This window comes from Falco biarmicus, chromosome 5, assembly GCF_023638135.1.
Source record: "Falco biarmicus isolate bFalBia1 chromosome 5, bFalBia1.pri, whole genome shotgun sequence".
Taxonomy (NCBI): domain Eukaryota; kingdom Metazoa; phylum Chordata; class Aves; order Falconiformes; family Falconidae; genus Falco; species Falco biarmicus.
In genome coordinates this window covers 42,866,466-42,878,720 of record NC_079292.1, presented here as the reverse complement: position 1 = coordinate 42,878,720, position 12,255 = coordinate 42,866,466, and the positions used below count along the sequence as shown (strand labels likewise).

The 12,255-nt window shown below is 37.6% G+C and overlaps 1 protein-coding gene across 1 annotated transcript in view; it reads left to right on the top strand.

Moving 5' to 3' along the window:
- Positions 1-12,255, top strand: part of CNTN1 (contactin 1) — a 244,648-nt gene that overhangs the window by 162,676 nt on the left and 69,717 nt on the right. Inside the window, exons 5-12 of the mRNA XM_056341602.1 lie at positions 1,977-2,106; positions 4,017-4,189; positions 5,356-5,451; positions 6,460-6,666; positions 7,950-8,046; positions 8,201-8,382; positions 9,583-9,707; positions 11,658-11,775. Coding sequence (XP_056197577.1) covers positions 1,977-2,106; positions 4,017-4,189; positions 5,356-5,451; positions 6,460-6,666; positions 7,950-8,046; positions 8,201-8,382; positions 9,583-9,707; positions 11,658-11,775 — 1,128 coding nt within the window. The remainder of the gene's footprint in view (positions 1-1,976; positions 2,107-4,016; positions 4,190-5,355; positions 5,452-6,459; positions 6,667-7,949; positions 8,047-8,200; positions 8,383-9,582; positions 9,708-11,657; positions 11,776-12,255) is intronic.

The window sequence follows — 12,255 nt, the reverse complement described above, 5'->3', positions numbered from 1 at the left end:
GAATTGCACAGAAAGTGCCATCAGGTCTGTGGCTCAGTCACTCCTGGCTCTGAGCAAATATATGATTTTGCCTTTTCAGTCTGAAATTACTTCTTCTTTTGATCTAGTGATATGCAGATTTATACAGAGTGTTTGCTTTAAAATATCAAAGAAAGCAGACTATTTTTTTAGAAGCTCTTCCTTTCTTTCTAGTTGCTCTTCTTTGCTTCTTTGAAAGACTTCTTATTACATGAATTTGGTTTTAGAAATGAAGTTGCCTGACCATACGTCTTGTGGCATCACTGTGCCTTCTGGACCTGCATCTGTCCCCAATGGAAATGGTGATTTTTTTCCCCAATCTTGAACTGGAAAGGGAACTTACTTTTCATCTGTAACCAGTCTTCTGCTAGTGCTGTAATCCAGTGTCTTTATGAATATGGAATTTAGGAACAATAAAAAAGATAACTGCTGAAGGATTGTTTTATGTACATATGATATCTTAACGCTGATACAATTTACATTTTTTAGTTCTATGGATGGATTCTTTCTCCTCTTTTGGGTTTTCTAAAAGCTGTCTGGTCTAAGATGCTTTATAACCAAAGACAAGACCTTTAAGGGGTTGAGTACAAAATCATTATTTGAATTAAGGACATTAATCTGTTATATTGCCAGTTCATCTCTTGATCCGTGAAGACTTTTTGAATGTAGCATTGCAAAACATGTAGCAGATTTTTGTACGCAGCACAGATACTGTTGCAAAATGTTAAGATCTTTCTGTCCTTAACCATTGCTTTTGGAAATTTTAAAGCTAAAATGATTCAGCCATCTCTTAAGTTCTCATTAGGAAAACTGTGTTTCTTTTGTTTGTTTCCCTTGTATTACAAGATTCTTGCAGTCATTTTCCACATCTCAGGCATTTCTAGGGTTTTGGAGCAAGGCTCTGAACTTGAATGGGTAGCAGCAGTCATGTACTACTTTGCTTTTCCGATCAGTTTGTTTACAAATCTCCATACTGTTAGTTCAGTCTCAGTGGAGGCCTATGAGAATTAGACACCTGCATTGTCTAAAAATTTTATCTGTACAGAGCACTCACCATCTCCTTACGTTGCCATTTTGTACCTAGAATACACATTTGCTGTTTTTGCAGAACAACACAGTTGTATCCTGGGTTTACAGAGAAGAATTTATTGAGAGACTTCAACCTTTGCTCCTAGTCTCACTTTTACAAACCCCAAAGAGCAGTCTTGTACGCTTGGAGGAGATAAAGGGAAAAGGAATGCAGCAGGGGCTGGCAGAGCCTGCAATCTTTACAAAGCATCAGCAAATGGAGGACAAAGATTTTAAAAAAATAGTTTGTTGTCAAACCTGTTTGACATTTATTCACCTTTAAGTGCTTGACTTTACAAACTTAAATCATTTTCAATGTGGGACTTTGTAAAAAATTTTATTTTGGAAGGGAGAAATTTAACATATACAGATACCTGAGCATGAAGGGAAAAACAGAAGTATGTTCTCGGAACAATGTCATTCTCAGCTTTGATCTACAGTTACCAGGTTAGGAACACATAATATTTGGATAATTGTTTTGGATCTGGACCTGTGCAATGTGAATATGTTGGCTTCCGTGGAATAAGTTGGTCTCACTGCATTCCTAAAGGGCATGTCTTCAATTCATAGTTATCTCCATCACATTTGGCATGAATTGTGACAAATAATTGATGATGTCAGTGGAGAAGGCAGGGAAGGTAGTTTTACAGGAACATGGTTTAGGTCACTTTAGTTCTCAGCAGGCAGGAATGAAGCAGGAGTCAGTGAAGGAAGGCCAGCACTTCCATTATCCATACTGCTCTGGTTTTGTTGATGCATACAGAACTCGATTTTGGGGGACTCACTATTGAGCCTTTGCATTTTGGATCTGGAAGGGGTAACGTAAATTCATCTTCAGTTTGACTACTAATTAAAAAGTGATTAATTTCAAAGTCTACCATTTTTTTCAGAGGAAGGAAACAAAGGCTATGGACCTGTTTTTGAGGAGCAACCCATTGATACGATCTATCCAGAAGAATCTTCAGATGGACAAGTTTCAATGAACTGCAGAGCTCGAGCAATTCCTTTTCCTACTTACAGGTAACCTCTCTTGTATCTGGCTCCAGTCCCTTTACAAGTTCTTCTACGTGGCATTTTGCTATTGCACTTGTTTGCTGTCATGCTTGGAAAGGACTGGAAGTGTGGAGAGATCAGATACGCTTAGATTTGGTACCCTTCTGACATACTTCCTCATCACTTCCAGACTGCCTCACCCTATCTGTAAGACTATGTAAACATACCATCTATAGCAGGGGTCCTCAAACTGTGGCCCACGGGCTGGATACGGCCCCCAGGCTCCCCAATCCAACCCCCGGTATTTACAGAACCCCCCCACCGGGGGTTGGGGGGGGAAACCAAGCAGCCGCAGGTGACTGCCTGCCACTGCATCCGCGCGCCGGCCCCCTGGTTGAAAAGTTTGAGGACCCCTGGTCTATGGAGTGATTACAGGCTACTTATATATTTTAGTATTTTTTTATCTGTCATGGGCTCTGCAAAATCTGAACTAGTAAAGTCACTCAGGAAGAATTGCCTCGCACCTCCAGAACTCTTTTATCTAGGAACGGTTCTGATGAGTAGTGCTGATAGCTGATGTGATGATAATTGCAAGACAGAATAAGGCCACTTTCCTTATTTCCTGACATCATTATTTTAGTTTACCTCCATATATTGTCTTCATTTCTTAGTCCTCCAACTTTTCATGAGCTAAAATCCTCCTACCTCAGAGGAAGATGAGTCCTTCCTGCCACTTTTGCATTGCAGCATAAGCTGTCCTCATGACAGTTATTCCTAGGTATTTCTGAATAGAGAATTGATTATTTGTAATACAGACATGTAGTATGTCTCACAGGACTGAAGTGATACCTCTAAAATCCTGTAAAACCTAAATGATATTTACTGCATCGTGAAAATTCTGCTATTCCATTATTTATTTTTGATATTTTTTTGTTAATACCACGTTCTTATTATTATTTCTTTCTATGACAAGTGCTATTTCAGCTTCCAAATGAGTTTCTGTAGTACATCTTCAGTAAGGAAGGAACACATAGGGTATGCCCTCTCGTTTTCAAACACTAATGCCTATCTTTACCTTGCAAGAAAATATTATTTACACTGGCAGGATTTAATGATCTTTAAATGTATTTAAGTTGCATATTTCCTGTTTGTGCTCAGGAAACGTGGTTCCTTTCAAAGAAGGTTATGGGCTCCCCCTTGTGGACACAATGATAGGTAGAAATATCGGTAGAAATGACTACTGGCTCCCACTCCATGTATTTTAACTTTTTTTATATCGTTAGAAATCAGTAAAGGTCAGACTTGGGCCTCTGAGTTCCTCTCATAGTCCCCGAAGTGAAAGCTACAGTAACTCAGTGAACTGGCTGTGGGGTAAAACCACATGGGTTTTTTGTGAGAGTGTCCGTCAATTTTCTGAATGTAGTAAGTAGGTCTTAAATCAGGTGTGCCACTGTTTTTGCATTGACTTCACTGACACATTAGTCTTTATGAAACATTTTCATTCCCTACAGCAAGTCTGCAAAAAACTCTTAAGAATTTCACTAGTCCATACTTAAAAGGTGCAGAGGGAGTATTTTCTTAGCCTTAATAGGCCTTAAACAACTATTTGATGATATGTTTATAATCCCAGTGCTTGATCACTAGCTAGCTCATTCATGGCCAGCTCAAGCATCCTTAACTGCATGGCCAGCAATGAAGTTTTAACCTATGTCACATCTCTGAGAAGGCTGAAGCATACTGAGACTGTTATGTTTTAAAGGCCGATGGAGTTCAAATCTGTGGCTCTTGCTGAAAAAAAACTTAAAACATATATAGAAGTATATTAATAACTTCATGTATAATTAATCACAACTTAGGAATTACTTTTCAAATTGTATTTCCTAACAGGCTTGGCTTTTTCTGGCCAAATCTTATGTCCTGTTTTTCTTTTTTGATAGGTGGAAACTCAACAACTGGGATATTGATTTAACAAAGGATCGCTACAGCATGGTGGGAGGCAGACTTGTTATCAATAATCCAGAGAAATCAAGGGATGCTGGAAAATACGTCTGTGTAGTGTCAAATATCTTTGGAACTGTCAGAAGCAGTGAAGCCACTCTGAGTTTTGGATGTAAGCTAATGGTTGTATCAAAATGTAGAAAAACTACAGTTAGCCTGAAATGCCCAGTGTTTTACACTGCAGTGTCTTCTGCCAACATGTGCTGTAGCTGTATTAGTCTGTAAGAACAGTATCTTAAGTGCCTTAGTCTGCAGAGATCAACACAAAATAAGTTTAGTAAGTATTTTATATTCTTTATATTCAGCTGACGTGGCATCCTTTTCAGTGAGTTATTGTTAAATTATTAATTCAAGAGTCTTACGGAGCCAGATCTTGAGATATTAATGTCCAGACTCTTTTGAAATCATGGTAGGACCTGAGGGGAAAGAGTACAGAAGAAAGATGCAAGTGGGGGCATATGGTGATGAGGCATTGCTGCAGTGCAAACACAACTGTGATGCCTGCAGGAGGAAGGCATGGCACTCGCTAGCAAAGCATGCTCCCTGACTCCTAGGCTAAGATGAAGACCCTGCTGGGGGACATTTCTGTCAGCCTCTGACAATCATGAACTGGTCTTGTGAATGCATGCATATGCACAGACCTCCACTGTCAACAAACACATGCATTGTCAAAAAATGATGTACTACATCAAGAGTCATGTAAAATCTTACTGACTGAACACAGTGTTTGGGATTTTTCTTTTATTTTGACTTAAGATGCTTTTTTGTTGCTGGATATATTTTCTCATCAGAGAGAAAAAAAAAAAAAAGGAATCCACCAAAAAAAGAATCCACTCTTACTGGTGACCATTCACAAAGCCCTGTGTGCCCTTTAATCCTGACATTGTTTAGTGCCCCTCTTGTCTTCCAGCAGCCTCCATAAGCAGAATTCACTCCTTACTGTGTAAGATCAGAGATGAAGTGAAAAGTTCTGCTTTCTACTGGTAGTTAAAAGACTGTGGGACCACATATATCAAGAAAACTCAGAGGCTCTAATGAGTTGGTGGATCACATTGTAGTTGATCTGGTCTTAGTCTATGTTTTACCAAGTGTATTTTCTAGAATGAATAGAAACCCAGGTTGTTACTTCTGCCATAGATCATTGTATTTCTGTATTAATCTCTACAGAGCTGAAAATAATTAAGTAAATAGATTAATTAATGAAAATAACAACAACAATAAATACTGTAGTGAAAACCCCAGTTTTCCTCCCCTGCTTTTTTTTTTTTTTTTAACTAGATCTGGATCCCTTTCCACCTGAGGAACGCTATGAAGTTAAAGTGCGAGAAGGTGTTGGAGCAGTGCTTCTTTGTGAGCCCCCTTACCACTACCCAGGTAATTCAGCTCAAAGTACTTCATTTTCAACTGCTGAAGAGTAGAAGACAAATTAATATTTTACAAGTTCCCTTGAAGTTAACTTAAACAGGTACTTTTATACAGCTTGAGAATCACCTTTTAGTTTAGGTTTCCATTTTTTATATATACTTGTAGCTGACCATACGTAAAGAATATTGTCGAATTTGCATATAGATTTTGACACTAAAATAAAGTTACTCAGACTAATCTGGATAATGGAGGGGAGACTTGGCCTACCATTCAAAAGACCTGAGTACGTCACTGTGTCATCCCAGACTTTCTGCTGGCCTTGGACAGGGCCCGGATTCATTCCATCTAATGAAGTCACCTCAACAGAAATGATCATGGGGTCTTGTTAAAATCATGGAACAGCAGTAGGCACTCCAAGAATGTCAGAGATTAGGTGGTTTATGCTCTGGAAGTGCCTTTTTCTCATCATTAGCTACTCAAGAGCTCTGCAGGGATTATGCCCGTAACCTCAGGCATCTGCAGTTCCATTGTGAAGACTGAATTTGGCTGTTAGCATCTCTTTAACCTAGTAAAATGGGATAACATTTTATTTTTCATACTTTGTGTCTAAGTATTGCAAGGAACTGAAGAACTGAGATGTGTTGCTAGTTGAAATATTCTAAGGTTTTGTCTAAATCACAAGACTGGTGAGGGCTTCCTGGCTTCTCAGCTGCATGAGGTCAAGACCATTTCATCCTGTCCCACTCTGGTTCCTGTGGGAAAGCTGTGCCCAAGGCGAGCTGTTCATGCTGTGACTGGGTCCCCAGTTCATGGCAGCAGCACCCCGATGTTCAGTGTAGACAGGTATTAGCTGGCTACTGAGACACATATATTCTCTCTCAGATAGCTGCCTCTCCCGAAGAAAAGATCTATAAGCTGGAAATCAGACTGAAGTAATTTATGTGCAGACAGTATTCCGTGGCCTAAGTAGCTGATAGTATTGTTTTATAATATTGACTAGAAAATATTTTCCTCCAGATGATCTCAGTTACCGCTGGCTTCTAAATGAGTTCCCAGTATTCATTGCTTTGGACAAGCGACGATTTGTGTCACAGACGAACGGCAATCTCTACATTGCAAATGTAGAAGCATCAGATAAGGGCAATTATTCATGTTTTGTGTCCAGCCCTTCAATAACGAAGAGTGTATTCAGTAAATTTATTCCACTTATTCCACAGTCTGATCGTAAGTATTTATTGGAAGTACTATGTATGTGCAGTGTTCTGTTTGTATTTTCAGTTTTGCTCATTCATAACTACTTTCAGCTCTGAGAAGAGAATTACATTGCAAGTTATTGTGGCTACTCCACAATATTATTTAGTTTTCCATATCCAGAGGTCCAAATAATTCCCATCCACATCCATCACTCTGTGGAGGAAATCTCCCCAGATTCATTCACTAATTTCCTTTCATATCACTGGGAACAGAGTTCTTACCCCTGGAGTCCCCATTGTTTTTCTGTGACAAGCCCTTGTACTTCTCCCAAACCCCTGAATATTATTTCTGGTCATGGCATTGGTTCAAAGGGGTATGGCTGTAAAGCAGAAGCTTTATGTAAAAGTTGATAAACAGCTTCAGGAGTTAATTTTTTTTCCCCAGGAAATCACCCCTGAAAATGGAAAATCCTTTTCACCTGCTGAAATTTTCTATCCAACAGTGGCCTAAGGGCTTTGTGTCACACGGCAAATCTATGTGCCTTTGTGTTACTAGATTATTCTCTGCCATTTCTTTGTGAAAACTACATGTTTTCCAAATGGTAACAGATTTCCCTTTTGCCACTTCAGGCTGTCAGTCACTAGAGTCTCATAAACTGATCATCAAGATTTCAGTGACCCTTTTATCTGTTACATTTCCCATATTATAGTGAAGAACTGTGAGTGAATTTGCGTAATTACAAATCAGTGATCTTTGTCCAAATTTTCCATGATCAATACTCACACTGAGATCTTCATCTAGAAGAACTGCAAGAGGAGTCCTGCAGGGATCACCAGTAGGTAGACTTGATTACGTCTCCATCCCTGTGCCCTCATTAAGTTGTAGATTTGCTGAATCTAGCACCTTCATACCCTTGCTAAGATAATACTGAGCTTAAATTCACAATAATTCCAAATATTCTATCTAGTAAAAGATTCTGTGGAAGATAGAGACTTGGGCTTTTTTATATACACACACACAAGTGCATCATCACACTTCAAATGCAAGTAAATGAGTTTATGTTAAGGCATTGTGCTCTAAAAAACAATAGGCATTACCATCCAGAGAAAGATAGCTAGTTGCTGAGTAAAACAATTCTGTTTTACTATTAGAAGTTCATTGTGAAATCAGAGTTCGTGGATGGCCAGGCTATTCACTGTAAAGAAGAATTTCGTCTGGAAATTTAAAAACAGCTTTCTTGAACTGTGGAAGTTTAAACAGCTGTATTCCTTTCTGCCGTGCCTCCTTTTCTGAGAATCTTTTTTTTATGTTAGGTGCAAAAGTGTATCCTGCTGATATCAAGGTGAAGTTCAAGGACACGTATGCTCTCCTAGGGCAAAACGTAACACTGGAGTGTTTTGCTCTTGGGAAGTAAGTGTGTTTTAAAGTTATTGTAGAGGACTGTTTGCTTTCATATTTCAGGGAATGAAAATGCATGTTTCATCATCAAACACTTTTTTGTAGTCTCCAGTTTAACAGCCAGTTCTTGAACATGCTGATTTGTACTTTACTGTACCTTTTCAAGTCCGGTTCCTGAACTCAGATGGAGTAAATACCTTGAACCCATGCCAGCCACTGCTGAGATAAGCATGTCTGGTGCAGTTCTTAAGATCTTCAATATTCAGTATGAAGATGAAGGACTTTATGAGTGTGAAGCTGAAAACTATAAAGGAAAAGATAAGCATCAAGCCAGAGTTTACGTACAAGGTAAGTAGAACGGTTTTATTCTTCATGGTCTATGTTGCTTTTACTTACATTGGAAGTATCTGTGTTTTCACACTTTAATGTCACTGCTGACTCATAGCATCATCCTGACATGCTGCTGTTCAAGTTAATAGAGTAAAATCAAAACTCATGCGTTGAATGCCAGGTATAACATTTGAAAACTACTCGCTACACAGTTTGCCTGGTTATGATAGCTGTATATACACCTTGACAATAATATGTGTTAATGTAATTATGCATAATGAAAATAAAATAAATTCAGAGTACTTGAAAGGAAAGACCTTCCAGGAAAAAAAATAGGCCATTAGGTTTGGTATGCTTTCTTGTTTCCTCATGTTGTTTGTCTTTTCTAATTGTCTTAGCTCTCTTTCTTATAAGCTACACTCAATTCTTTATTTCTCCACCTTCTGTCCCTTCTCTTCATGCATCTGGTTAAATGAGGGAACCAAAAAATTGTACCTTACTGCTCATAGTGGAACCATCCCAAGTAACTGAGTCCTTAACTGAGACTTACAGCCAAAGAAATTGTGGCATGAAAAAGTCATACATAACATCTGAATTACCTTCAGAAGATTTGTCTCTTTTAATTGACTATATAGAACATCTCCTGAGTTAAGATCCTTAGTTAAGTCCTTGAACTTCAGCGGGATAAATTCAGAATTGGTGTGGAAAGGTTGTGACTTCTTGTAAGAGGTAAATCTAATAAATGGGTTCATTTGCTTAGCAAAAGCAAAAATTCTGGGACATTTTCAATATTAATTTCTTTAATATTTTCTCTGGACGAAGAGAGCATTTTCTTGGAGACCCTTTCAGTACATATGTGGTTTTGCACAATTTCATGTCATGTAACTGTCATTTTTATGGTGTTACTGAGTAATTTCCACATTGTATAAACTACAGGTTAGTGTAGGTGGTAACACTTCATATCTTTGGATGTTCATGAACCATTATTTCAACTTCATACTTCCTTCGTATAAAAAACAGTTTGAAGATTTTTTGAGTCTACGTGGTCAGGCAAAAACATCTTCACTTCTTTCTTGTGCAGATGGGTTGCTGAATTACCATAATTTCTTTGTGTTGCCTGTTAAGTGTCATGGAAAAAGCAGTGGAATTAATACAACATAATGCTAATTAAATATGTATCTCCTATATTTACAAGGCATCATTTTTTTTGTTCTTCAGCCTCTCCTGAGTGGGTAGAGCATATCAATGACACAGAGAAGGATATAGGCAGTGACCTATACTGGCCTTGTGTAGCTACAGGCAAACCTATTCCAACAATTCGGTGGTTGAAAAATGGTGCCTCGGTAAGTATATTGCCATAGATAACACAGGATTGATTGGTTAGCTGATGGAAATGATTTTTTGAAGTGTGCATTATTAAATGGTTAAAAGAAAATGAACCATAATGATACAAATATTTGCCAATTCCACTTGCATTAGGCATTAAAACCTATTTTTTATAGTTTTATCTCAATCTTCTGTTTTAAAATGCATTTTTTCAAGCTATTTAATACTCAGTTCTGAATTATGAACTTGTCTCTTGACTACATGTTTGGGAGGTGGATGTATCTTTTTCTCCAGGCCTTTTTAAGTAAATGCTGTTTTTTTCTCTCTGGATAAAAAATGTTGTCAGCTTCTCTCTAGAAATAATCCTTTTTTACCACATTAAACATGAGTACTTTAAAAATGTAAGACAAGAGAAGAAAGTGTAATTTTTTAATTACCAGTGGTGTTCCTGTATCATATACTTTTCCACATTTTTCTAGCTGCAGCATATTGCAGAATTCCATTATTTTAGGTGATGTGAAGTTTAAATAAGTACGATTTGATAATTTTAAGCTTATTACATTGGATAGTTTGTGTAAATGAACTAGATTTTTTGTCAAGCCATTTCAACAACATATTTAAAATCTGTTGCTTATACTCTATGATGAGCCATTCAAGAACAAAGAGGAGAGAAAAGGGCATAATGTTACACAGCCTCTGTTGAGCTGTGGTGATACTGACCTTGGCAAGCAAAGAAAAAAGACGAGGCAGCGTTGTTTTGGCTGTATATCTTAAGAAGAATGTGGGAGGTTGGAGGAAGAACAGGCATATCACCATCTGCCGTGTGGAGGTAGCTTAAACCAGGAAAAACAATGCTGTTTTCTGGCTTTGGTAGTTATTACAAACAAGCAATTTAACAAGAGAATTGTTTGATGTTCCCCACTGCACTTGGCTTTCACTGACAAAATTTCCATTCTGGATTGCAGAAAGCAATGTCTAATTCTCCAGTGGTACTCTAGAAGTTTCTGCTGTGTGTGTTAATATTATGAGGTTGTTTCTAAATGGAAAATAGCAAAAATATTTAAAATGCCTTGAAAATTTACCTTGTTTCTAAATCAGATAATTTTTAATTAGGTATTTCATTTAGCATAAAACAAAGATTCCTTGTGGAAATCTGATGTAAGTGTTTTTATATATGTTTTAAATAAAATGGTACAGGGACTATGTTTCCTTTACTCTTTTATCAGATAAATAGTATCCTTTTAATCTTCCACTGCTTCCTGCACTCCAGTTGACTTATATACAAAGATTAAAGCTTTTCAGTTTGATTTTCACAGGAAAATTTAATTTATTATCATGCTCTTTCAAAAACAGATTGACATCTATTTGTAATTTACAAAATACCCCACTGCACTTTGTGCATTTTTATACAGTTTTTTAGAAATAGATAAAGTACTTTATTTTTATTTACTATGGGTTTTTATATTAAAACAAAGTAATAGTAAATAGTTTATACTACCTCCCAGAGGGATCTTCTGAGAAACTCCTACTTCATTGGGGCTTGCCTTGACCTTTTACTGTTGTAAACCAATGTACATACAATGGAATGTACTGAACAGTGAGCATGGCTTAACAAAGCTTGTGTGCATAAAATTAATTTCATTTCTTGTTTCTTATTTCTGAACCAGTATTTTGCACTGGTATGATAAAAGGGGACTGAAGATAGGATGTGTCTAGTGCCACTCAGCTGGGACTTTTCCAGAAAAAATACTGATCGACACTGAACCTTATTTTAAAAAAAGAAGGTGAACACATTCTCACAAAGACTGAAATGTAACATGGATAAAATAAAAACTCATTGATGCCTAAATGTTATGTGAGGGACTCTTCTGAATACTGTCGGTAAAAAAAAGAAATGCGGATGGGTGTGAATTCCTCAGTATACATAGTCTATATGAATATTTTGTCTTATTGATTCTGTGTTTTAGTTCCGGAAAGGTGAACTAAGAATACAAAGTCTGAGCTTTGACGATGCCGGCATGTACCAATGTATAGCAGAAAACACGCATGGAATTATTTATTCAAATGCTGAACTGAAGATTGTGGGTCAGTGGGACTATTTGCTCTATTTACTATTTCAGCGTTGAGTAAAATAGCAGTCATATTTGCAAGCACTGTTTGTTATCAGATTCCTGTGAGGATAAAACTAAGACACCTCACTCAATCTAGATGAGATAGGCTGTATTTGAGCTGTCTAGCTGGGTTTTGGCAACAACTTGAGGAGCCAAGTTACTAATTTATGGGGAATATTTTCTGTATTATTTCTGATGTTTGCTTGCTGCTGTTACCCCTCAGAGGACTCGATAGCACAGAAATTGTATGCAGCATGTACAGTTGCTGACTACCCTCTCAAGCTTGCAAAACTGGTTGAGAAGCATTTTCATTTTAGCTCACCTACGCTCACTCGTCTGTGAGGCAAAATTGGCTTTTTTAGAAATCATGTTGTCAGTCACTAGTCTTTAAAGCTCTTCCTCTTCACCCTCCCCTTTGCTTTCACCTTCTCCAACTCATTACAACCAGCTGCAA